This window comes from Sceloporus undulatus, chromosome 2, assembly GCF_019175285.1.
Source record: "Sceloporus undulatus isolate JIND9_A2432 ecotype Alabama chromosome 2, SceUnd_v1.1, whole genome shotgun sequence".
Lineage (NCBI taxonomy): Eukaryota > Metazoa > Chordata > Lepidosauria > Squamata > Phrynosomatidae > Sceloporus > Sceloporus undulatus.
The window spans coordinates 206,188,027-206,214,246 of NC_056523.1; the positions used below are offsets into that span (position 1 = coordinate 206,188,027).

The window sequence follows — 26,220 nt, forward strand, 5'->3', positions numbered from 1 at the left end:
CCCTGAGGTAGAAGAAGGCTACATTATAATGCCTTCTGTTGAAACAAGGAAGTGGAGGAAAATCCATTAGCTATTCATTTTGGCAGGGCTGTACTTAGCAGTAGTGGAATTTCTAACTATGTTAATTTGTTTTAAGGGATCCAGAAAGAAACTGGAACCCAAATCATGTCAAGGGGCTTGTGGCGTCTCTGATTACTGTGAAAGATGTCTCTACGGCAACAGCACTAGAAGTGGTTGCTGGTGGTCGACTGTACAATGTGGTGGTGGACACAGAGGTATGTTCTTCATAGATTTAGTTAATTAAAAGAGAAATATGCAGCTTGTTAAGGACATTCCACACTTTAGGTAGCAGCAAGCTAAGGTTGGACCACTATTATAGTATAGTTCATTGTCTTTAGTCTCCAGATGTTATGAACTTCAACTCCCAGAGGTTCCAGCCAGCTTGATCAGTGGTCAGAAATTCTGGAAACTGAAACCTCAAACTTCCGGAAGACCAAAGTTCAAAAACCACTGGTGTAGGTGACACTTACTTGTAATCAGTCCTAGCTCTTGTGGCTGTGCCTATGTATCATGCACCTGTGTATTACTTAATCATGCATTATATTGTTACCAGAATTTGGAGAAATTTTTGGTTTTTGTTTAAACTTTGGAAAAATAACTCTTTCAAAACTCTGGATTTTAGGTGTGCACACAAGAAGGTAATGTGTGAAGTCAGGTTGTTAATCTTGATAATTACCATGTGTGTGCCTATATTAGCCTGGTTAGAACTAGCCTTTATGTTTTAACCAATCTGAAGCTTTTAATCTCTCAGAAGGCATTTTATATTACTACAGTACAACCTATTATTTTAAAACCAGTTATGAATTAAAGCTATTAGCATGTAAGTAAAGCAATTTCTGACCTTTGTTCCTTTGTTTATTAGGTTACTGGCAAAAAATTGCTAGAAAAGGGTGAACTGAAGCGTCGCTACACCATTATTCCATTGAACAAAATCTCAGCGAAATGTATCGGGAAAGAAGCTGTGAGAGTGGCCAAATCCTTGGTATGCACTGTGTGGATAACTGTCTTGATGATTAATTTTCTTATGTAGAGTTTGCATTTTTTGTTGTTGTTGTTGTTGTTGTTGGTTTGTTTGTTTGATTTTTTTGGTTAGGTTTCTTCTTACTTTAAAGTTACAATGCCTCTATTGCAGGCTGTATAAGTGGCTTACAGTGGTTACGCTGAGATTGGGGCTGCTGCCACACTACAAAATTAATGCAGTTTGACACCACTTCAACCATCATGGCTCCATCCTGTGGAAACCTGGGAGTTGTAGTTTGTTTTGCCACCAGAGCCCTGTGATAGCAAAGGCTAAACAAAACTGCACACCCCGAAATTCCATAGCACTGAGCAGTTAAAGTGGTGTCAAACCATTAATTCTGTAGTGTAGATGCAGCCAGGGATGCATAACTGGCTAGCATGCTGTTTTTCCTCTATCCTGCCGTTTTCCATGCCATCTGCTCCAAAGGGTACCCCAGACTTGTTGACAAAGTTTTGTGGGGACGTTTGTGCCTGCAGCTCAGGAAAGAGAGTCACCATTCCTCTGATGGAAATAGTTCTGTCGGTATAATAACTGCATTGGATTCAGCCTTTTAACTCAGTGGTTCCCAACTTTTTCTATGCCCCATAACTCAGAAAATGTTAGATTAATGTTCGCACCCCCTACAAAAATAATACCACAATTGAAGAAGTCTAATTTCTAATGTTTGAACCACAAATTGAACCACATACATTCCTGGAAGCATATCCAGGAGTAACTATGTTAGCCATATAGCAAAGTACAATAACATCCAACATCCACAAAACAGTGATACCTTTATTGGAGCAACCAAAATGCATGTATGCAACAATATACATGTTGCAAGCTTTCAGTACACCACTGGCTTCTTCCTCAGGCAAGGTGTTAAAAATCAGAGGAGAAAGAAAGAAAAATGGCAGTGTTAGACATAGGCCTGCATTTTGACAAGATGTTATGGAGGTTGTCCTTAGTTAAGATGGTATGTAGGGCTACAACAACCACAGCATTGCAATAAAATGCAGACCTGTGACTAACATCATCACTTTTTAATTTCTTCCCTTGTATGATTTTTAACACCTTTACCTGATGAAAAAGTCAATAGAGCTTCCAAAGTATGCAACACTTATATTGTGCATCTTGATTGGTCCAATAAAGGTATCACTGTTTTCTGGATTTTGGGTGTCATATACAATACTGTGAGTGAAGAAATTGAACTTTTAAAAAAGAACTTTTAACTCAGTGTTTAAATTGCAATTAACTGAGCAATTAGATTCTAATTTATTCAGAAACTAATGAGTGATGACTTGTGACTCTGCACTCCCCTTGAAATTCCATCTCTCAGTATCTGAGAATGCAGGCATCCCATGTTGGGAACCCCTGCTTTAACTGAACAATAGGTTGTGGAGAGATCATGGGACAACTACTCTAATCCAAAGAGTATGCTGCTGAATGCTGCCATGAAAGGGGGGGGGGGGGGGCACTGTAGTCCCCAAAAAATAACATTTCCAAGCTCAGTACCGATCCAGTATGACTAACTGAAATCGTGCTTTGATTTGGGGAAGTAAATCTTTTGAGTCTGGCTCTATTGTCACTATCCTTCTTAAAACCTCAATACAGTGTTAATGTTTTTCTTTTGAACTTTAGGTTGGTGATAACAACGTCCATGTAGCCCTCAGCCTGGTGGGTTATGAGTCTGAAATTCAAAAGGCCATGGAATATGTCTTTGGGGGTACATTGGTTTGCGACAACATGGATAATGCCAAGAAAGTTACTTTTGATAAAAGAGTTATGACCAAAACTGTCACTCTTGGTGGAGACACATTTGATCCTCAAGGCACTCTCAGCGGAGGTAACGGCTATCTTTCATATTTCATTTTTCCTTTCTTATTACCTAGTTTGGGCTAAAACTAATTGTTCTATGCAGAATAAATTAGTTAAAATGAATAGTACCAGTGATGTCAAAGCTAAATTAAATCTCATTTATTTCAATGGATCACCTGTGGGTAGGATTAAAATCTGATTTAGCCTTTTATGTCCTTTATAAAAAAAAGTTATCTTTCTGTGCTCTGCTAAACTGGACGACTTATACTACTGACTTGCTGAAGCCCACACTTCTAATTTCATCCTATTTATGTCACAGGGCAGAGTGGTGGTCCATAGTTGACATCTCTTATGCTTATGTTATAGGCTACAGGTGAATTTATGTATTATAGTTGTGATAACTGTGACCATCAGTTGCTTATACAGTATAACACAACCATCATTGACCAGACAGCTCTAGTGACCTGATATCACTCTGCTTTTTAAGCAGTCCAATTTGTAGTCATAGCTATGGAATAGCCAGCCAGTTTTGATTGTCTTACATAAAGCTTCATTTAGGCCTGTTACAGACTGCCAAAATAAAGCTGCTTCGGGTCTCTTTGGAGGTATGCTATTTAAATGATGCATGGGTCCTAAGAGTCCGGAGGTCGCACCAAAGTCACACTCCATTCCTAAGCACTGGAGTGCAGCTTTAGTGCAGCTTCCGGATTCTTAGGACCCATGCATCATTTAAATAGCATACCTCCAAAGAGACCCGAAGCAGCTTTATTTTGGCAGTCTGTAACAGGCCTTAAGTAACTATGACTGTCTCTTTTGTTCCATGAGCCAGGTGCCAGATCACAATCTGCATCAGTTTTATCCAAGCTTCAGGAGGTGAAAGAGGTGCAAGAAGAATTAAAAGCAAAGGAGGCAGAACTACAGACGATAGGAAAGGAACTAGCAAGTCTGCAGGGCACTGCTGAAAAGTAAGTATTGGCTGATTTTGCATTGTATTTGAACATAGCAGTAGAAAGGAATTTCATTGGAAGACAGTGTGAAGCCCTGGCATGAAAAACCAAATCGTGGAAAAATTACCTTTTGGGACTAATCCCCCAGCCAGTATTGGGCAGTGGTCAAACCACCTGGGACCTTATGGGAGCTTTAAAACTGAAAAAAAGTAGCTTCACTTTGGAACTTCTTTTCTGTGGGAAAATCTGTAAATAGAAGAAAGACTAGCTTAACCTTTTGGAGGTACTGTATTCTGGAAGCTGTCTGAAGTAGTAATACCTCTGCAATAATTAAAGGGACCACAGTTGTACAACAACTGCACTACAAAAACACTAAAATGATCACAAGATAGTTGCTCTTTTTCTGAGAATTCTAAATAGATAATGCTGAATAGAAAATATTGCTAGTATCCACTCATCTTGTTTTTAAAGGAACAAATATGGTTGTGTTCAAGTGTATTTTTAAATTATTACTTTTATTAAGGTATCGTCACTTGAAGCAGCAGTGGGAGATGAAATCTGAAGAAGGCGAACTATTGCAAACCAAGTTGCAGCAAAGTGCCTACCACAAACAGCAGGAAGAGTTAGATACACTGAAAAAAACCATTGGTGAGAAGAAAACAATGGCCATGGTTATAACTGACAGTGTTTACTACTGTAGTTGGTCGGAGTCTGTAAACATGGAGAGGGTTTGAATGAACATGTTTCTAATAATTTTTGGAAAGTAAGCAGTAAAATTGAATTCAAGTGCTTATTGGGAATTTTGTCTCTTCATGATGACATCCAATTATGGATTGTCATGTAATATAACACTTCCCCAAAGAGAATCTTTCTCCTAAATCTCCAGTTGCTTTTTACATTGTGAGCTCAACTGATGTACCACACTCTTTCCTAACCTAGTGCTCTCCAGATGTTTGGGTTACAACTTGCCTCATGCCTGACCATTAGTTGTAATACAAGAATGCCCAGCCAATGTTAGGTTGCGTCAGGCTGACAAGCATTGTAGTAATGACAGGAATATGGGGAAGGATGTGGCCATACTATTCAGGTGGGCCCATCCTGTCAGCAGCCATCATAATGCAATGGCTGCCAGGACTGCACAGTTAAAGCCCTTGATGGCTGTTGATGTCCATGGAAGGCTGATAACATCTGCCCAAGTAGGAGCACTGAGCCACCATGCACCTATATTCCAGCTTCCAACAAGTGATTCCTACCAATATGGATAATGCCTTTCCATACAACAGCTATATGCTACCATAAATACTTGCATGGAAAGTCACAATAGGCATGATGCCATCTTATCTATTAAGATCTTGTTAGGCCACTTCTCACCCAGGGCAGGTTACAGTATCAATCTTCCTCAACATAGTGTCTCCCAAATGTGTTGGACTACAGCTCCCACCATCCCCAGCTAATAAGGCAAATGACTGTGGTATGTTGGTTTTGGTTGATGTGAATTGTGTTCCAGCACATGTAGAAGCTACCAGGTTGGAGAAAGCTGCATGAATAAAACAATGGTAATATTTACCTACTACAAGAATTAGCTATTTAAATTGAAAGTGATTAAGGATTATACAGTGTAAACTTGTTTCCTTCTTCAAAGGTAATACACTTCATTGTCTCTCCATGTTTTTTTTTTGGGGGGGGGGGTACTGTGGAAGGATTATGTTTAAAAAATAATTACTGCAGTGGGTTTTTTCCCCTATATAAAACTCTGAAATAATTCCATTCTGTTTCAGAGGAGAGTGAAGAGACTTTGAAGAAAACAAAAGAGGTACAAAAGAAAGCAGAGGAAAAACTCAAAGTGCTGGAACACAAAATGAAGAATGCTGAAGCAGAAAGAGAGAAAGAGTTGAAAAATGCCCAGCAGAAGCTAGATGGAGCCAAGAAAAAAGCTGATGCTTCCAGCAAAAAGATGAAAGAAAAGGAGCAGGTGAAATGCCTTTATAGCAGTATAATAATTCCAAAAATTGGTGAGCTCAGAAGAGAAGTAAGCTGGATTGATGCCTGAATGTTTATTTTATTTATACAGAGTTTTCATGCTGAAGGTTGTTGAAACTTTTGATTGTTGCCAAACTAACTGTGAAAGTTTAGGGTGCTTAAGGAGAAGGGATGCTAGTTCTTTTTGGGTTTTCCTGTTAACATTTTGTACCTCTCTAGACATCAACAATAAACCATGGCTTTTGGTTCAAGAGCTTCCTCCTCTTCACGCTGTCACGAAGAGGAAATTGTAAGCTTCTGTTATTGTTTTGTTGTTTGTCTTAACAAGCTGGTTTATTTAAATAATGACACCTTTGAAACAAGCCCGTTTCCAATACAGTGGTTATGAAGCGGATGTGTTTCAGGAAACCATTATTTTGAGATTATCTGATATAAAGCAAGATGTAAATATATTAATGTAGGGAGGGAGGAAGTGTGACCACAGTTTAGGATTATCTTAAAACCACGGCATAGAATCACTTGCAGCAAGACAATTTTGTTACAGGTACTCGGGAACTCCTTAGCAGACATTTTGATATATAGAAGTGTTTCCTTGAAGATAGAAAGTATGAAAACCAGTGTTCTCTGAGAAGCTAGTGTCTATTATTCCTGTGATGTGAGGAGGGACACATGCAGAGTAGGTTATACTTATCACTCAGAGAAAGACAGACAGGAAAATCGCATGATCAGCATTGCTGGCTAATGAATTTCCTCTAGATCCTTTGTTTCCCTTTCCTTCTGAAACTCATTCTAATCACAGCTAATGTTTGGCGCACATTCATTCCTTCTCTTTCTGTCTCCCGTTCCCTTTTATTCCTTTATATTTCCATGAGATTAGCATGGTGTAGTGATTTGAGTATAGGACTTGGATTCTGGAGAGATTGCAGTTTAATTCTCTGCTCAGCCATGGAAACCCATTGGATGGCCTTGGCCACGTTACACACTCTCAGCCCCAGAAAAACCCATGATAGAATCACCATAAGTCAGAAATGACTTGAAGGCACACAGCAACAACAGCAAAACACCCGTACAGCTCAATCCTATGACATAAGCCGCATGTGATTCAGTGCTGTTTTCTCCTAAGTTGCTGTGTATCAAATTGCTTCTCTAATATTTATTGGCTTTTGTTTGTTCATTCAGGAAGTTGAAGCTTTGGTGTTAGAACTGGAAGAACTAAAACGCGAACAGACCTCTTATGAGCAACAGATTGAGGCTGTGAATGAAGCTATTAAATCATTCCAAGAACAGATTGAGGTTATATCTGCAGAAGTAGCAAAGAACAAGGTTAGTTTTGCCATTCTGCTTTACTGGAAAACATACTCTGTCCCCATACCCAACATGTTTTGCCTGGAACTCTCAACAGCCTACCAGTCATTCAAGATAATTGATGCTCCTCCTTGGCAACCAGCTTTTGTTGCTTTGAGAAAAGGGTTTGAGGTCATGGTCCAGGCAAGCTCCTTGTTCTTAAAGGAGTTTGCTGCTAGACAGTCTGCACCCCACTATTTGTCTCTAGATTTGCAACTGGAAGGACAGGATTTGCCCCTCAAAGGACCAGAACCTATCAGTTTGTAATTCATACTCTTTTCCTTTTCCTTTTACATCTGAATATGATTTCCTTGTATTTAAATATTTAATTTAAATTAATGCTAACCTAATCTGGAGTATATGGTTTCATTTGCTGTTCAGGAAAACGTGAAGAAAGCTCAAGATGAACTGGCTAAGCAAAAAGCAGTGGTGATGGCCCAGGATAAAGCAATTAAAGCAAAATCCACCGAGGTTGTAAAGTACAAAGAACAAAACAATGAATCACAACTGAAGATTAAAGAATTAGAACACAATATCAGTAAACACAAGCGGGAGGCTTCTGATGCTTCTGCAAAGGTACTGTATCACTATATCTCATTCCTCAACAGCAATTTCCTACTCCTATAATTAAAAGGTCATTTTTAAAAAAACACTAGATTCCAGCCCTCTGTATCCACAGACTCTGAATTCATGGATTCAGCCACCCACAGCTTGAAAATGTAGTTTTAAAAATTCGGAAAACAAATCTTGATTTTGACATTTTATATAAAGGACCCCATTTTGCTACACCATTGTATATAATGAGACTTGAGCATCTGTAAGTTTTGGTATCCATGGGAGGTCCTGAAACCAAACTTCAGGGAATACCAAGAGCCCATTATATCAATAAGTCAGAATACATAGAGAACTGTGCTGTGACTACAACCACTCTTGGTCTCCTTTACTTATAAAAATCTGTTACCTGGCTGTTTCCCTGAGAAATGTAAAATTAAAGGAAACATCCATAGCACCAAAACACGCTTCCCTTTTTAACATTCTCCTTCCATACCTTAGAGTAAGTATGGCTACTATTTTACTGCTACTTTCTTTTTTTTAAATACCTGTAGCCCAGGTTTTTTAAAAAAACAAATTGGGAGATCACTGCCTCAGCATAATTAAATCTCTGTATCAGAGGTATCCCTGGTTCTCTCTCTCTCTTACTGTTTCCCAGAACAAAGAGTGCTCATCTGTGAATTCTGTCTGGTCAAGGGAGAGCAGGACCTTGTCATAGGAGAGCAGTGGGCATTTTATAGCCCTCCATATATGTTGTACTGCAAGTCCAGTATTCCCTTCCTTTTGGCTATGTTGGTTAGGATTTGCAATCCAATAGCACTTGGAGGGCCACATAATTCCTACTCCTACCTACCCAGAAAAAGTAGTTGATATGGCCTCCTTATATCCTTGTCTTCCCTTGGACAGGCAGTATTCACAGATGGACAATGGTTTCTGTGCAACAGTGACAACATTTCAGAGATTCGCCTTTTTCTCTTGGTTCTAGTGCCAGAGAATGACATTGCATCCTGACTCACCCTCTTGGTTTGGTGCTGCTGGCCATGTACAGTGGGCCCTGCTGGGGCTTGGTTCCAGAACCCCCTGTGGATATCAAAATCTATGCATGCTCAGGTTCCATTATATATAGTGGTGTAGTAAAAGGGTGTCCCTTTAAAAAAAAAAAAAAAAGTGGCAAAATCAAGGTTTATTTTTGAATCTGTGGATGTGATGCAGAATCTGTGAATGAGGGCTAACTGTATATTTCGGTTTTGTGTAGCCCAAACTCAGTTGTCTGGGTTTTCTCTAGCCCAGTTCATACCAGTTGACCTGAATCACTGAGCCCCAGAAAACAGAAGGGCACCTCAGAACACAGACAGGGAAAAAAGGCAAAATAAAATGATGAAAGTCCAAAGTGTGTTCAGTTTTGTTTTAGTTCCCCAAGGAAGCTGCATCAGGAGCATGTTGGTATTTGAAACCTTTGTTGTTTTTACAGTTGGTGAATTTTTAATGCCTCAGCAGTAGTGTGCTTCAGCTCTGTCTCAGGGATTGCTCTGCTAAGAGTTTTACAGGTACTGTGGGTGGAATCCTGTTGGTTAGCCCCAAGCAGAATAGACAATTAAATTAATTGTTGGATCATAAGTCACCATTTATGTAATTTCTTTTGATTCAATGGATCTACTAAATGTACCAATAGATTTAGGCCTATCTTTTGTGTATGGATGTGCTTTTCCACATGTTCTCTATACAATTCTCAACTGTATTTACAGGTTGCTAAAATGCTGAAAGACTATGATTGGATAGCTTCAGAAAAGCATCTCTTTGGCCAGCCAAATACAGCTTATGATTTCAAGACTAACAATCCGAAAGAAGCTGGTCAGAGGCTACAGAAGCTGCAGGAGAAGAAAGAGAAGCTGGGCAGGAATGTCAACATGAGAGCTATGAACATGCTTTCAGAAGCAGAAGAAAGGGTTAAGTTCTTACTTTACTTTTTTCCATACTCTATATAGTTGGGTGACATTTAAACAGGGAATGCTGTGTGTAAATTGCCAGGAGGAAGCCTGCAAAACCCTCTGGAGTCTTAATCCACATGAAGTTATTCAAACCTCCATTGTTTATAGGATATAATTGTGGTGGTGAACCAGAGATGGCACATCAAGCCATGTTTTGTGGCACGGGGTGGGCGGGGAAGAGGAAGAACAGGCACATGCCTGTTCCTCTTCTTCACCCCTCACTCCCCCAGGCCTTCAGCTGCCTCTGGAGCTGAAGGCCTGGGAGGGCATGGGGAAGAAGTCCCGCCCCTCTGCACTAAGTAACATCCGGTGCTTGAAGGCCATTTAGTTTGGGCACTCGGTCCCTAAAAGATTCACCATCACTGGGATATAATTGCAAGAAATTGCTTATAGACATGAAAAATTCAACTTACAAGATTTTCAGCAACAACCAGCTGCCCCAAAACATCCAGATGCCTGCTCCCATACTGGGGCAGCGCACCTAGTGCATATGACTTGAAAAAGCTTATACCAATGGCAGAAGGGCTATGACACGTATGCCAACAAAGACCACAAATGGTATCAAGCAAGGCAGCTTCTTCACTAGGGGAATTTTTAACTTTTTGTTTTTAAACCCTGTCTTGACATGAGCCGTCAGTTTAGCCACAGCAGTTCAGGCTTGCCTTTCCACAGCACCAAAGAGCTGGCCTCTTTATTCTTCTTGTTTTGGTGAAATAGTTCACATACAGTCAAAGTCCAACAGAACTGCAAGATCTCAAATCAAGGTCTTCCCCGTGCCAAATTATGTTATTTTCCATTGCTTGTGTTATAGTATAATGACTTGATGAAGAAGAAAAGAATTGTTGAGAATGACAAATCTAAAATTCTTGCAACAATTGTGGAGCTTGATCAAAAGAAAAATGAAGCTCTAAACATCGCCTGGCAAAAAGTAAGTCTCCTTATTTCTGGTACGCATCTTACTGTGTAATTCTTTTGTGCACAGACTCAAGGATGTCCTTCACTGCAGTACCCTTTCTTGATGGATTAGCTTAGATACAGCGCTTAAATTCAACCCAAGATTCACATAATGTACGATCAAATAAAATAAGGTAGCCAAGGAAAACCTTATGTGATCTGTGGAATTGTTCTGTATGCTGAAAAGAAGATTTCAGTTCAAGTCAAATTCTTTTATGTAAATCTTGGTTCAAAAGAACTGCAGGAAATATGACGAAAGTGTTTTAATTTTCTAGGTAAACAAAGACTTTGGATCAATTTTCTCAACACTTCTGCCAGGGGCCAATGCAATGCTGTCTCCTCCTGAAGGTCAAACCGTTCTAGATGGTCTAGAATTCAAAGTTGCTTTGGGAAACACTTGGAAGGAAAACTTAACAGAATTAAGTGGGGGCCAAAGGTGAGTGCATTTGTTTTTTAATCCATGAGTGGGTTTTCTTTGCAAAATCTAAATAAACTGGTATACCCATTGTTCTTCTATGGAGCACTCTGTGGTCATATGTTAAGGTGCAAGACTGCAATGAAACATTCTTCTTAAGGGGAATGTGGTTCGGAAAGGAGTCAGCTCAAGCAGCTACTGGATGTCTAAACTGGGGGTTCCAGGAATTCCCTTTTAAAATTTCAGAATTGGGCAGTAGACTGCTACATTAAGCTAATAAACGCCTAATTTGTTATTGCTGATGTTGCTACAGTTTCTCTTGAGACATGATAATGGAAAATGTGCAGTCCACAGTTCAACTGAGGAATGTATTTTTTGTCAGGTTTCTGATCTCAGGGGTAATGGATGGTGGGTGCCGAGTGATGTATGAAATTGATTTTTAGAGACAAATATAACAGAAGACAGGAAAGGTGGTGTGCATACTCATTAACAGCATGGATTCTGAGTTCAAATGTCAGCTTCTCCTTTGTGAACTTGCTGGGTAGTGTTGGACAGTTGCCAGCATCCCACTCTTTTCTTTAAATGGCAGTAATGAAATGGCCAAGCTTAATGATAAAGTATATAATTAAAGAAGAATCCAGTTCATCATCCAGGGTGATCTTATATGCCTTCAAGGAGATGGGAGGCTAAATGAGAAATTTTGAGTTTTTAAAACCAGCTTTAAAACTTACATTAAAAAAAAATTCAATTTTTATTTCTCAAGAAATAATTTTGTTCTAGAAAATTAGAAACGTAATCATTTATCAAAAAGGAGGATGAGTGGCATATCTCCTACAACAGTTTTTTCATTGTTTTGAACTGTAGGTCCCTCGTAGCATTGTCTTTGATCTTAGCCATGCTTCTCTTCAAGCCGGCTCCCATCTACATCCTGGATGAGGTGGATGCAGCCCTTGATCTCTCTCACACCCAAAATATTGGGCAGATGCTTCGGACCCACTTCAGGCACTCCCAGGTAAGAAGCAAAGACCAGACAATGTGAGTCACAGACAGCATCTCCTGTGCAAACCCTTCTAAGTGTTCAAGGTTTTTCAATCCTAACCTTGTCATGAGTTTGCTGGGTTGTCTTGCATATGTTCTGTGAGCCTTATCACATGGAGGGTTTTGCAGCTCTGTTCCGACGCGACTGCGGGTCCAACCATGCAAATTCACACTAAAATGTAATGTATTATCTCACGATTGCTTTCTATGGGGGGTTATTCTGAGACACTTCTGCAGTCTATCCAAAGTGACTCCTCATTTTGGTGAATTCAGTAACAAGCGGATTCACAAAAATTGCTTCTAAGCTCACTTTGATTTCACTCCAAATTAGTCTGGTGTGGAATGTAACTTTGCTTCTGTCCTGGTACACACACCCCAAACCGCCAAGGTTCCACATTTCCCATAATGCTGCACTCCAATTTTGCCCCATTTGCTTCCGGTGTTCGGAAGGGTAGATTTAGATGTAGATGAAAGGTATGAAACAGGAGGCTGGGGAGAGAGATGGGAGCAACGGAGGGGGCCATCAGAGGCTGCGGGGAGCAACAAACTCCAACTCCCAGAATTCCATAGCACTGAGCCAGGACAGTGAAAGTGGAGTCAAACTGGATTATTTCCTCAGTGCATAATAAAAAAATCAAAACAATTGTTTTTAAAATAATAATAATATTAGTTTGCTGAGGCACTAGAGCTCTCTGGCAGAGAAGGCTCAATGTCTCACGACACTACAGTTTCTAGAATTCCATAGCACTGAGCCAGGACAGTTAAAGTGGAGTCAAACTGGATTATCTCCCCAGTGCGGATGCAACCTAAGAGAAGGCAACTGTTACAAAGGAGAGTGGATTAGATTCAGGGAGGTGGTATTTTAGGGAGCATGGAGAATAAGGGAAACAGGATCATTTCTGCAATCCTCCAAAAAGGATCTCCCTCAGATCCAAAGAATTTACTTCCAAGTAAACCTGCAGCTTCTACACTGATTATTTTGCAGTAAAAGTTTTTATTAATAATAATAATAATTCCTTAATAATAATAATAAATGGGTGGGGGCTCTGAAACAGAAGATAGATGTAGATGTGGCTGAAATGGATGAAGAGAATGACAGGATAGATGTAGATGTAGCTGAAATAGAGGAGGAGAATGACAGGAGGATAAATGTAGATGTGGCTGAAATGGATGGGGGCTCTGACATGGAGGACTCCTTTGAATTTGGCTGCCAGAGGTAGGAAAATAGAAGGGAGGAAGAAATGTGAAGGAGTCATTCACGTGAAACTGGAACCAGGTAGTGGCCCCCTTCTTCACCTCAGAAGTGCAATGGTTCACGATGTGTTCAGACCCCCACTGAGCATGTGCAAGGGTCCCAATTCAAATCATTGAATCTGCACGCTATGTACCAGTGTGATAATTTAATGTGCACTCACTCCGCTTTGACTCAGGAATCACCACAATTTCATTCTTCACCTGTGATAATTCATCACGTGAATTGACTTGGATTCAAATTGACTCTGCTCCCTCTTCAATTCAAATTGGCTCTGGATTGGAGTTCCAGTGTCAAGTGTGATAAGGGTCTGTGTCAGTTTTCTAAGTAGGAGTAAGAAGTGAGACATGCAAGAAAAAAGAGGTTCCCCAGATTTGATGGGACAGGCCCACAGAAACAACACATTTTCCCCTTCCATGAGGGCTTTCCCTCCTGTGCTATAAAACTTGAGAGTTCAGCTTTGAGAGACCACACTGTGTTCTGTTTCTGCAATTCCAGCCTTCACTTTTGAAGTGCCAAGCAAATGTGCAAACCATTTCCCTTGAATTAAAGAAACCCTTTCCTGAAGTGATATACTAGAAATGAACTAGGCACATTTTAAAGGGATCTGTGTTCTAATGTGAAACAAACCTTGTGAATGGGAAAACAAGTATTTAAAACACACACAATACCTCTGCATTTTCAATGGTTTTATTTGCTTGCACTCTTGCACTGTCATGCTATTAATCGTACTGTATCCCCACAATCAGAATTTGATCATGGGTAATATAAAGAAGTTAAATAATAAAACACTTCTCCGTTCAAAAAGATGTTACTAAGGGGTTTTCTTCATTATTAGAGTTTAGATGTGGTGGAGTAAAATACAATTATGTCCTCCACTCATATAGAAGATTGCAATCAGGAAACATTACATCTTAATAGTTTCATTTGAAAACAGGCAGAGAAGGTTGACAGTGTTTTAGATTTATGTTGTAGGTAAGTGTTTTTCTTTTCCTAGTTCATTGTCGTGTCACTGAAGGATGGCATGTTCAACAATGCAAATGTACTCTACAAGACTAAGTTTGTGGATGGCGTTTCTACTGTGGCAAGATATACTCAAGCTCAAACAGGAAATAGTGGGGCTGCTCAACACAGACCTGATAAGACCAAAATGAAGGAGAAGAGACAAAGACCACCGGTGGATGTTTGAAGAGTAAACCTCTGGATGACATTTTTCTCTCTAAAGACACTGTGTTGATAACCTGTTGTAAATTTAGTACTGTTCTTACTCCATGCCTTAACATTATCCCATCTAAAATGGAATCTGGGATAGTTGTGTTCTTTGGATCTGCCAATCTGCTGGATCTTGTTCAATATATTTATGACATGTTTTGAAATGTCTTCCTCAGTGTCAGTTCAGAAACTTGTAAATATTTTTTTGCTGTTTTCTTAAGTGACTGGTATATATATTTTCAACTATGAGAGGGTAACTAGTATGTAAACTCTTAAGCTTACCTTGCTTTTCTTTGAAGGCAAGAACCAAACATTGTTTGATTTTTGGAATTTACTCATGTAACGATTTTCAGTTATGTATGGAACATGTTTACAATTACAAACATGCATATCAGTTTTTATTCCAGCAATAGCATGGCAAGATAGAAAGAAAACATTGAAAGGCTGTGCACCCCACAAGCTTCCTTCCAAAGGAGTGGGAGACTCGGATCCAAAACACACTGCAGAAACAATCCAGTTTGAGATCACTTTAACTGCCTTGGCTCAATGCTAGGGACTTCTGGGAGCAGTAGTTTTGTGAGACATTTAGCCTATCAGAGAGGCCACCACAAACTATAGTTCCCAGAATTCCCTAGCACTGAACCAAAGTAGTTAAACTGGACTCAGACGATTTCTGCAATGTGTTTTGGACCAAAGACTGGGAAAGCATGCAAATATAAAAATAAAACTTTACAAGAGTACAACACTGGTTAACTCCAGACCCTAATGTCTGATACTTTTTAAAGCAAACTTGGCTCTTAATGTTTGTATTCACCAAAATCATCATCATCATGAAATATTCATCTTTCATTAATTGAATTAAAGCAAACAACTTTGCTTCCTCTTGTTTCTCTAAACTTTTGTTTGAGACCAAAGGACTTAATTTCTAAGCCAGAACTGTGGGAGGGCTGCTTTCATAATGGAAAGAAAGCTGCAAAGAGAACCATCTTTAATGACTACTGGGTGGGAGGGGCTCACAATTTTAGTGGCCTCTGGTAATTATTGAAGACAGCACCACCAGCTTACTGCAGTAAAAGGTTCACATGCCAGCAAATACAAGAACACTTGCTGATTTTGCCTTTCATTCCATGGCTTTACCTTTCTACAATTAAGCTCATATCTAGAATGCAGCAGATATGTCCTGCTATGAGCACAGTTACCCTGATATACAGTGGTACCCCGGGTTACGAAATTAATTCGTTCCGCGGTTAATTTCGTAACCCGAAATACCTTCGTAAGCCGAATTCCCATAGGCGCTAATGGAAAAATAGCTCTCTGCTGCCCTCCGGTGGCGGAAAATAGCGCCGCGGTTTTTTCGTAACCCGAAGAAACCTTCGTAAGCCGAAGCAATAAATCCCTATGGGATTTTTTCGTATCCCGAAAAATTCGTAACCCGGCGCATTCGTATCCCGGGGTACCACTGTATATACTTTCAGGTAATTGCTCACAGGAGAAACGTTGATTTTTGCATAATATTAAAATCCTCTAAAGCATAGAGGTTTTTCATGATATGGCCCTGGTCCTATGTTTCTCTGGAAGGCGGTAACAATTCCTATTCCCATTTTAGGCAGCAGTTATGACTGGATCAGGTGCTGCTTGGCTTTGCGAGGCAGGGATCCACTGTAAATGTGTACTGCAGCTCTCAAAAGCAACAGAACAGTGTAAAAGTATTGTACAGAACTTTTGCTAAACAAGCATGGGTGGGGTTATGCAGTGATCAATTCATAATATGCTAGATCTATATATGTATAATGCAAGATCTATGTATTCAGAATGTATCTGAATATGCCCCCTTGAGGGGAAAAATGGTTCATTCTCAATCCAGATAGTTTTGTAATGGCAAACAGTTTGTAATACAATTCATAGTTGTCTCAGGGGACATTAAGTCCTGTGTGGTTCCTGACAGTGGTCTCAGCATAAATGTTAACTCCCCCAGCCCAACAACCAGGGCTCCTTGATTCCAGTGCCAAGAAAGATGGTTGAGATGGTATACCAACGTACTGTATTTGCTGCTACTAACTGGCTGCTGTGGGTCCTTTAATGAGTGTGTTGTACTGTTCTCCCTTTAAGTTTCCAAATGTTTTCAGTCTTTCAATTCAGTGCTTGATTTTTAACATGACAGCTTCTTAATAAATTGTTCTTCACTGTCATATAATTTGTTTAGCTGTATTGTTTTAATGTGTCCCTCCTGAATCTTATATTCAGAGAAACATGTGCTATAAATAAATAGGACAGGATATGGATAAAATGGACAAGCCAGAGGAGTGCAAAATTATTTTTACATCTTACAATATCCATGTTTGCACATGGTGGAACTTTACAGAAGCATAAGCTTGTGTCACACACACCACCTATGCATTGTACATATTCAGTTTGTACCAATTACAGTGACACTTCAACAAGGATTAATCTAAAAGAGACTTTGAAACAAATATATCAAGTGGGAGCCTTGAGGCAGCCCTTCTGTGCATGATAAACAGGAATAGCAATCTGCTGGGATGAAAGACTGTTAGCTGTTCTGTCACCTCTTAATTCAGAGGATCAAAATCATGCCCCCCTCGAAATACTAGTGGACTGCAAGCCCCAGCTAGCACTGCTAAGGATAGGAATGCTTGAATTTTCAATCCAACATCTGAAAAGCCACATGATCACCATGCTTCCTTTGAAAAGAATCACCAATTACTTCTAAGAGGTCATGCTCCTTTATTTAATATAACACTTTATGGAGGAAGGTTTCATTCATTCAGTCTGTATACATACTTGATATCCAGATACAGAAATTCAACGCAGTGAATTTAATGGAGACTTTTTTTCTTGCAACATTAGAAATCTTTCCCAAAAAAAAAAAAAGATTGTAAAATCAGTGGGGTGTTATAGTGTCAAATTCACACACTTCAATCCAGGTATACAAAGCAGCATTAAACAGCAGCACAAGCACCCATATTTGGGTGACAGTGTTTTATAGTGCAATTGTTTTCAGAGGAAAACATAACTCTCCAAAGGCCACTTTTTTCTATCAAGTCAACAAATTTGAAAGAGGGATAGGTATCTTGACCTCTACGTTAACTTTTTGCAAGTAGGTTTCTCAGAGAGGCACATGTTTGTTTGACAAATTCAGAATCTAAATTTGGAAGAAAACATTAGTGAAGCGATTTATCCAACTTGCATGTTCCAGATAGTTCTTATTCTGGAATTTTAAAGTTTTCAATACAATTGATATAAAATCCATTTGGAAATATCTACTACAGCAAATGCTTCAAATTTATACTTTAGATTCCATTTAAAAATATTGAAGCCCTTGCTGAAGAGTCATACTGGAAATCTAGCAATTTGTCTACAGTTGTCATGGGTTCTATAAAACACTCAAAATGACTGTTGCAGAAAGAAAAAAGTTTCTGCCTATGTTTTTTTAAAAAGCTCTTGTGAGACAAAATAAAATGATGTTAAGTTATGCAGATATCTTATGCCTTGAAACATTCACTTTTACTAATGTGTGTTTGGCAAATTTCAAACTAAAGACAGACAGGCAACTCTCTGTAAATACATTTAAATCCTTTAGCTGATGGCACCTCACAGTTCCTTAGCCACACAAGCTAGGCAGAAGACAAAAGGCTTTTAACAGGCAGTCAGACAACAAACACACAGCAATCACAATTTCTCCACTGAGTTCTAAAGGCCAGCGTATATAACACATGCTGGCATTTCTGAAACTTGTGCGATGTCAAGAATGGACATCCCACCCACCATCACAAATTTGAGGTATGGCTAAGGATAAAAGGATCATACTCCACCACAGCTTAACATTTGTGGACAACAGCAAGTGCGGAGCAACCCTAAAATCCTCTTGCTTCTCAAATATGATAAACAGGTGGTAAATGTGTAGCCTTCCAAATATTATTGGACCATCAGTCCTAGGCAGCATAGACAACATAGTCCAACTATATCTGGAACTTTCCCCATTCCTGTATTTAACTTTCCTACAAAGATCAGGAATATATTGAACAAGCCAATTTCTAAGGGCTGGTTTGAACAGCTTGGTGACCCTACCAAGTCATTTTAGGAAGCCTGCAACTGCATGAAGCATAATCTCTACAGTGGAACTTTTCATGAAGCTTCCAGAATTTGCACAAAGAAAACTTCAAAAAGGGTTGTCTGCAACAGCTACAGACATATCTCTGCAGACATTGGTACATACGGCCCCAGCTGAACCATGGGCTCATTGGTGGCCCTGTTTAACAATTACTTGGGGGGCTGCCAGATGTGGGAACAGGCCTACAGTGTATCACCTGCTCTGGAGGATGAGTTTGTACATTGGAAAATTCCTCCGCAGAAGGCATTCGACATGTGAATCAACAAGCTACCTGAGTATAGATCTTCATGCAAGACACACCATGTTCTTGCCACCATCTTACATAACAGGAATATCATACATGTTCTATTTATTAGCAGGTAGTGCACAGATTCCACCACAGTTCTTCCTTGTGTGTGTATAAGATAAGCAGCTTCTTGTTGAAACTGGTTCTGAAGTTAATACAAACTAAAAAATTAACTTTACCACCTAAACATTCTTTATTAAAATTGGAACAATTTTTTTTGTTCTTTTTCTTCTGCTACTACAGAGAAAAGGGACAGGGTAACAGCGCTATTAAATACAATCACATTTTTACTAGGTGTTAATGGGCATAATGTCATGTCTTGCTGTGCAAATCAAAAGTACTTCTTAAAAACCAGGAGATATTATGGCTGGTAATGTTACTAACTGCATAATCCTAATAACATTGAATGGTTACAGGTTCCCAAAGCAAAAGAGGAATTACAAACTCAAAAGGGGAGGTCTGCTATGACATCATTCTTTGGAAATGTAGGACATTCTTGAAACATTTTAGGCAAGGGGTTTGCTAGTACAGTTCATCATGTAAATAAACTTTGGGAAAGAGCAGGGCTCATTTTATCTGTTTTTTAAAAAAGCTGTCCCCACATATACCCTTATTTCCAAGCAACTAATTAAAGTGCTTCCGGTGTGCATTTTTATGTGAAATGACCCACACTTTTAACTCAGGAAGGCATGGACTTGTTCAAATACTCATATTTACTCCAATTTTACATCTGATGAAATGACAGCCTATGGACAATCGGAATAACCAGCACATACTGAGAAAATTCCAATACGAAGGTCAGAAAAGTTGGCCTCTTTATATTATTATTAGCTTGTTTCACCCTTCTATTGGCACCCACAGTGCTACTAATGTAACAAGTAATAATTACACCAAACGGAAAGTACAGGCAAAGCTTTGGAAAGACCACCGCTTTCCATTTCTCCCAAAAATCACCTTTGTTAATCCTTTTACGACAGTAGTTTTCATGTACACACTAACAATTTGTCTAATTTATTAATAAGGTGCTTCTTACCCTCTTTATTCACACACACAGATCATAATATTTCCCAAAAATCCATTACGGAGTTTAGTTCTTTTTTTGTTTAATACGTGCCCGGCTTGCACACACACACTAACCAAACAGCTTGAAATGGTTAAAACAACAAAAAGAAAAGGAAATTAATTGGGAACAGAATTCAAGGTGTTCTTTATTTTAGCCAAGGAATGATGCATGCTACAAAATCATCTTTAGTTTCCTCCTTTGAGTGTTCAAGAACTCACGGTGCACAGTTTTGCTAGCTTTGTTTTGCCTGGCACTCTGTTGGTTTTTCAATCAATAAAGATTTTCTAAGGTTCTCTTCAACACTGATGCTTTCTCTTGTAGCTCAGGCCTGCTGTCCAGAGTCAGGGCTGTTAATGAGTTTAGGAGGAGTTCTCTACTTTCCGTGCTCAGGCTTTCCCACTGTCTGGATTCTAAACAGGGAGAGGGAACACAACCCCATTATTTTTATTTCATAATCACTTCTTTACTTTTCAGCCAAAAAGCAGTTTCCCAAGGTTTGGGAATTGACAATTAAAGTCCATCATAACTTGTCAGTTAAAACAGCATCTTAACATTCAACATTTCTGGACCACTAGATATTAGTATATATGATCATGCATAGGAAAAGGCTATCTTTCAGTCATCCACAGCCCATAGAGAGCAGAGCTTTAAAGGTCAGGACCAACTCACTGAATTAAGCCTGGAAACTAAGTAGTAATCAGTGTGGTTCCCTTAAAAGTGGAGCTATATAGCATTAATTAATTATAATATCTATTAAGTATATATTAATTATTTAATAGATTAATTATATATTCATTAATATATATTCAGCTAGCAGCCCTAAACACAGAACATGCTGTAAAGGTTTTGTCTTGGCATAACAAACCCATGGAAGAAATCATTTCTGCTAGCTTTTGAAGCTGGTAGACAAACCATTTCAGCAAACAAATGGTCACACACATGGATTGTAGATTTAGGAGCACCCAAACCAACCTCTATTGCTTTATCTACATATATGTCTGCCAACATGTCCAGGAGTGCTTTGAAAGATACATAGGCTGGTACTAAGGTAAGATGCCAGAAATTATGTGCCCTGAAATCCACTTTCAGAGCCTTATTTTATGTTTCCTTCCTTGCCCACACATTTCAATTACCTATCATTTGTCCAGGGCTCCAATAAGGACATCCCATGATTTAAGAGGGGGAGAATCAATTTTGCTTTCTAACACCTCAAAAGATTGCTGCCCTAATAATAATAATAATAATAATAATAATAATATAATAATAAGCATGTTCATGTCAAACACATGAAGGGAATCACTTAGGTTTAAACCCAAAGCTTGAACCTACTTGTAGGAATAGGGTAAAGGAAACTGATAGAATTGAATGGTGATTTAATACTTATATAAATCCCACTGATTCAATGGATTTACACTGATTTGGATTTCCAAAAAGGATTCAGGTCACAAACTTGGGCTCTGCTCTGGGTTTGATTTGCATCTGCAACAATTACTTCTGTAAACAAGCCTTCTACAATCCAACCACGCAGCATTAATCTGCTTTTTAAACTGAAGAATTAATCTAGATAATCTTTTCCAAAACAAAGAAACTTACCTTCAAGTTTTGAAAGTAGCACTTCTATTACTGACAAGGCTTCAGTTCTTATAGAGGTGTAGCTTCTGTTCTCTAAAGGAATCAATGTTAAATTTAAGGATAAATTGTAAAAAATATATATACTGTACAGCTTTATACCAGACAAGCTAACATAAATGCCTTCTAAATGGCTCACAGAATCTGAGCAACCTCTTTCTTTCACTCACTCCCAATTCTGGCTCATATTTATTATCATTGTTGTAACACATCTTTGCCAGAAATACTCTCATTTGAAAGATCCTGTAACTAGGGAGTAATGAGTCATACATTTCCCATTCAATCGGTCCAGGAAGCCCGCAGTCTTGGTTTCATTTTTTATTCTTCTCTGTCGTGTATCCCCCAGATCCAGGCCACAGCCAAGGCCTGTCGATTCTTTCTCTACAATATTGCTAAAATCCATCCATTTCTCTCAGCCTCTACCACCAAGACTCTGGTCCTCGCTCTGGTCATCTCATGACTAGATTATTGTAACCTCCTTCTGGCAGCGCTTCCTCTCTCTCACCTCTGTCTTTTAATTTCTGTTCAGCACTCAGCTGCATGCATTATTACATCCGCTCGCTGGTGTGACCATGTTTCTCCTCTACTTTCAAACCATCACTGGCTTCCCTTCCCCTCCGGTATTCATTATAAGCTCCTGTTGCTGACTTTTAAAGCCCTGCATGGGATGGCCCCTCCTTATTTATCTGAATTTTTTTCTCCTCACATTCCCACTTGTACCCTCCATTCTGGTAGTCAAAGTCTGCTGTCCCAGCCTAGGATCTCCACTGCCCTCATCCCAGATTCATCCCTTTTCACTTGCTGCCCCTCACTCCTGGAACCTTCTTCCCCCATGAACATGGATCATCACTTCTTTGACCAGTTTCACAACTGAAGACTATATTCAACTCAACAGGGGAAGTGTGGCCCTGTTGGTGCTCTTAGACCTCTCAGCGGCCTTCGATACCATCGACAATGGTATCCTTCTGGAGCGCCTGAGGGAATTGGGAATCAGAGGCACTGCTCTGCAGTGGTTCCAGTCCTATCTCTTGGGGAGATTCAAGATGGTGTCGCTTGGCAACAGCTGTTCGGCCAAGAGGGAGCTCAAATCGGGTGTCCCTCAAGGACTGTCACCAATGCTCTTCAACATTTACATGAAGCCGCTGGGTGAGATCATCCAGAGACATGGGGCGGGGTGTTATCAGTACGCTGGTGATACCCAAAGTTGTTTCTCCATGTCTCGGACTGCTTCAGTGACCAATAGCATCTCTCCTCTGCACCACACTGGCTCTATGTACAATTCTTCCCCTTAAAGCTCTGGAACAGCCTGACTAAAATCAAACTTTGAAATATCTGACATGACAAGTAGAATATCTGGCTAACAAAATGACTTAAAGATCAGTATGGATAACCACAAGTACTGATACTGCCACTGTCACACCTGTTATTATGATCTGTTGGTTGGCTGCACGAATGGCTCCTCACTATCTATACAGAAACTGTGGTTTCCATAAGCCATACATAAACATTCATAAGCAAATGTGTGGTGCATCCATTAATAAGTTTTGCTTTCAAATAATCCCTTGGGGTATTCCAACCAAGAAACATTAACCATCTCAGTTGGCATCAAGCTAATATTTAATTCAGTTCACCTATTTGTCTCTCAAGATAGACTCAATAAAGATGGACAACAGAGAATTTTTATATCTGGTAAGTCAAGATTTAGAATGAAGTGATCAAAGAATATGACACACACACACACACACAGGTATTTACCAAGAGAATGGGTAATAGATGAACATGTTTCCAACAATATTCTTGACAAAGCTACTGGGTCTGAGTATTCTGCTTCAAGCAAGAGTAACCTATCCAAAGAAAGAATAGAATAATTATGCTCTGATATGTTCATATATGTATGACCTTGTACTCATGTTCATGTAGATAATCAGCAGCTCAGAGGCCTTCTGTGCAGTCTCTGCAAGTGTTTAAGCTAGCACCATGAATTTTAGCCTAACAGCAAGCTACTTAGGCTCCTCACATGTCCCTCCCTACACACTCCTCTCCCAACCTGCCCTTCACATTTAAATTCCACTCTATGACATCCTGCCAAACAGTTCTTTGGTGGAATATGTGCAACACAATTATGGTGGAGAGGGCAGTGGGAATGTTTTACCCTCCCCGTTGTAACTGTGCACCTCTGCCCTCTTCCACCCATACAAGTCAGCTCTGACCCACTGACCAATGCTGCATCTGTACTGTCTCATGAAACAGTGTTATTTATTCACAAAATGGCATTGCATAATTGAGAATTTAGAGTTTAAAAGACCAAACAGAAGCAAGAACTTATTAGAAGATGAAACATTCTAAGGTCAAGGTTAACAAAAACAAAATGTTCCATTAGCTTCAATCTCCATTTATTCGACAAAGGAATCAAACTATATTTAAACATTTACTTCCTTTTTAATTATTCCAGTCGCCTTGTTGTTCTTGCTGTTCTCTTACTTCTACAAACTTCTAATGAGATGCAAAAATTAAAACTGGGTTAAAAAAAGTTTTCCATAAGTAGGTAGAATAGAACAAAATATTGGTCTACCAATCATTTACAAATACACACTGGAAATATGCCATTTGGGTGTCTGAGCTCACCAGCAGACATGCCCTCACAAAGAGGAATGCCATGCAGTTATGGGATTTCTCACACGAAAAAGCAAAATATCACAGGGAAGCACACAAAAGCAGCTGCTCCAGCACTCATAAGAACATTACCCTTGAAAATAAGCCTTCATTGCTTGGAGGACTCCAAGCTGAACTTTCCATGTACTGAGTTTTAGCCGTTCACACATTAGTGTACATAATTCTTGTCGATAGCAGCCTGTGAAACAAATATTCAAGACAGCCTCAGTTAAACAAAGACATCACTAGTTCCCACAAGGGGTTCAGACCCTCTCCTCCCCACCTCCCTTCTTGGCCCCTTATTTCTGCCAAAAAAACATTCAGTGGAGAAGGGGCTCCCAAATCAAAGGCCATCATTTCCACATAGGTTTCAGACCTACCTCTCCAAGAAAAATACCAACCAAGCTCACCTCTCATATAAAATACTCAAGTCTCTGGCACTCTTCCAAAAGAAGCTAAGGAATGCTCTAGCTGAATTCCCTGCACTGAGTTGAGGGTTGGACTCAATGGCCTATGGGGCCCCTTTATGATTTTTCTTTCCATTTATCTGTTTATTTAAACAGAATTTTCATTCTCCCCCAAAAGTAATCTGATAGACTACTATTCTAAGTATTTTTCGATTTCACCGATTTCCTGGTGGACTTTTGCTTTAAGGATAAAATATCACTGAGTTTGCTGAATTAAACCTACACTGTGTTTCTGGGTTTCTAGGCCATGCTTTCCCCAAACTCTCAAAGGCACAGAGGAGAGATTCCATCTGAAGTTCCTTCTCATTTTCATCCTCATCATCATCATCATTCTGTGGTGAACTGGTTCCCATGTTCTCTGGGCAGTTCTGCAATAAGACCATAAGGAGTTGGTTTGGTAAAGATAAAAGGAAGCAAATAGTTAGTGTTTTACACTTCTCTTTCCATGATAGCTCAGGCTTCTGAGTTATGTTATTGCTATTGCTGTTGTTAATAACGAGGTCAAGGCACTGAGGGCAATATCCAATAAAATCTAAATCTATTATACTACTACCTGTACTACAATACTAGTAATCATACTGAATGGTTTTAAAAAAAAAAACAACAAGCAAAGTAAATTTTAAGAAAATTAAGCATTGCTACTCTGGTAATATCCTCCTTAGAGGAGAGACTTAGGGAGGTGGATATGTTTAGCCTGGAGAACAGACAGGAGGTGATACGATAGCCCTGTTTAAGTATTTGACGGGGTATCAGAGTGAAGATGGAGCAAGCTTGTTTTCTGCTGCTCCAGAAAACAGGATATGGAACAATGCCAGTTTATTCCTGATGTTTCGCCAGCATTCTCTGAAGATGCCAGCCACAGATCAGGAATAAACATCAGGAATAAACTCTTCTAGAACATGGCCACATAGCCCAAAAAGCCCACAAAAAACTATGGATGCCAGCCATGAAAGCCTTCGACTTCAAATCATGAATCAACCGCACCCATGAGCCAGAACTCCTGGAGGTGTGGGGAGAACCAAACAACACATTCCAAGCTCCACTTTCCTGCTCTCACCTTCTCTCAGTTATGAAGGATTTTACAGACAATACTGTATTAGCTCCACAAAGAGAATGTGTGTGAGATGGCCTATGCACTCATTTATACAGCTGGTTCCTCAGAGATATAAATGGCATGACGAAAAGCTCCAGTACTCAAGAGAGCCCTATGAGACACCTGACCTTTTCTCTGAAGCATATGGATAGAACACAGAAGTTTCTAGAATAAAAGAAAAACAGTACCATCTGTGGCTCTTGGATCATGGGGGGAAATAGTGTGCACCCTCCTCTCAGGGAAGTGACAACTGGAGAAGTTGGAGGATCTTAACTTACTTAAAAATTTTATTCGGTCATTGACCAGCGATACAGTACAGAGTGCAATTGCAGCAATACAAA

General features: G+C 39.5%; 2 protein-coding genes across 2 annotated transcripts in view; one reads left to right on the plus strand and one right to left on the minus strand.

The window, feature by feature from the left end:
• The window catches only part of SMC2 (structural maintenance of chromosomes 2), a 30,018-nt gene extending 14,256 nt beyond the window's left edge, over positions 1–15,762 (plus strand). Inside the window, exons 13-25 of the mRNA XM_042451868.1 lie at positions 137–275; positions 923–1,042; positions 2,702–2,906; positions 3,708–3,843; positions 4,349–4,473; positions 5,604–5,797; positions 6,985–7,128; positions 7,531–7,725; positions 9,447–9,647; positions 10,501–10,617; positions 10,919–11,079; positions 11,923–12,070; positions 14,346–15,762. Coding sequence (XP_042307802.1) covers positions 137–275; positions 923–1,042; positions 2,702–2,906; positions 3,708–3,843; positions 4,349–4,473; positions 5,604–5,797; positions 6,985–7,128; positions 7,531–7,725; positions 9,447–9,647; positions 10,501–10,617; positions 10,919–11,079; positions 11,923–12,070; positions 14,346–14,537 — 2,077 coding nt within the window. The 3' untranslated portion in view covers positions 14,538–15,762. The remainder of the gene's footprint in view (positions 1–136; positions 276–922; positions 1,043–2,701; positions 2,907–3,707; positions 3,844–4,348; positions 4,474–5,603; positions 5,798–6,984; positions 7,129–7,530; positions 7,726–9,446; positions 9,648–10,500; positions 10,618–10,918; positions 11,080–11,922; positions 12,071–14,345) is intronic.
• A 1,520-nt stretch (positions 15,763–17,282) lies between these two features.
• Positions 17,283–26,220, minus strand: part of ECPAS (Ecm29 proteasome adaptor and scaffold) — an 80,329-nt gene continuing 71,391 nt past the window's right edge. Inside the window, exons 45-49 of the mRNA XM_042451867.1 lie at positions 25,010–25,335; positions 24,413–24,518; positions 23,423–23,511; positions 21,632–21,703; positions 17,283–20,448 (exon numbers count right to left, since the gene is read on the minus strand). Of these exons, the coding sequence (XP_042307801.1) occupies positions 20,309–20,448; positions 21,632–21,703; positions 23,423–23,511; positions 24,413–24,518; positions 25,010–25,335 (733 nt within the window). The 3' untranslated portion in view covers positions 17,283–20,308. The remainder of the gene's footprint in view (positions 20,449–21,631; positions 21,704–23,422; positions 23,512–24,412; positions 24,519–25,009; positions 25,336–26,220) is intronic.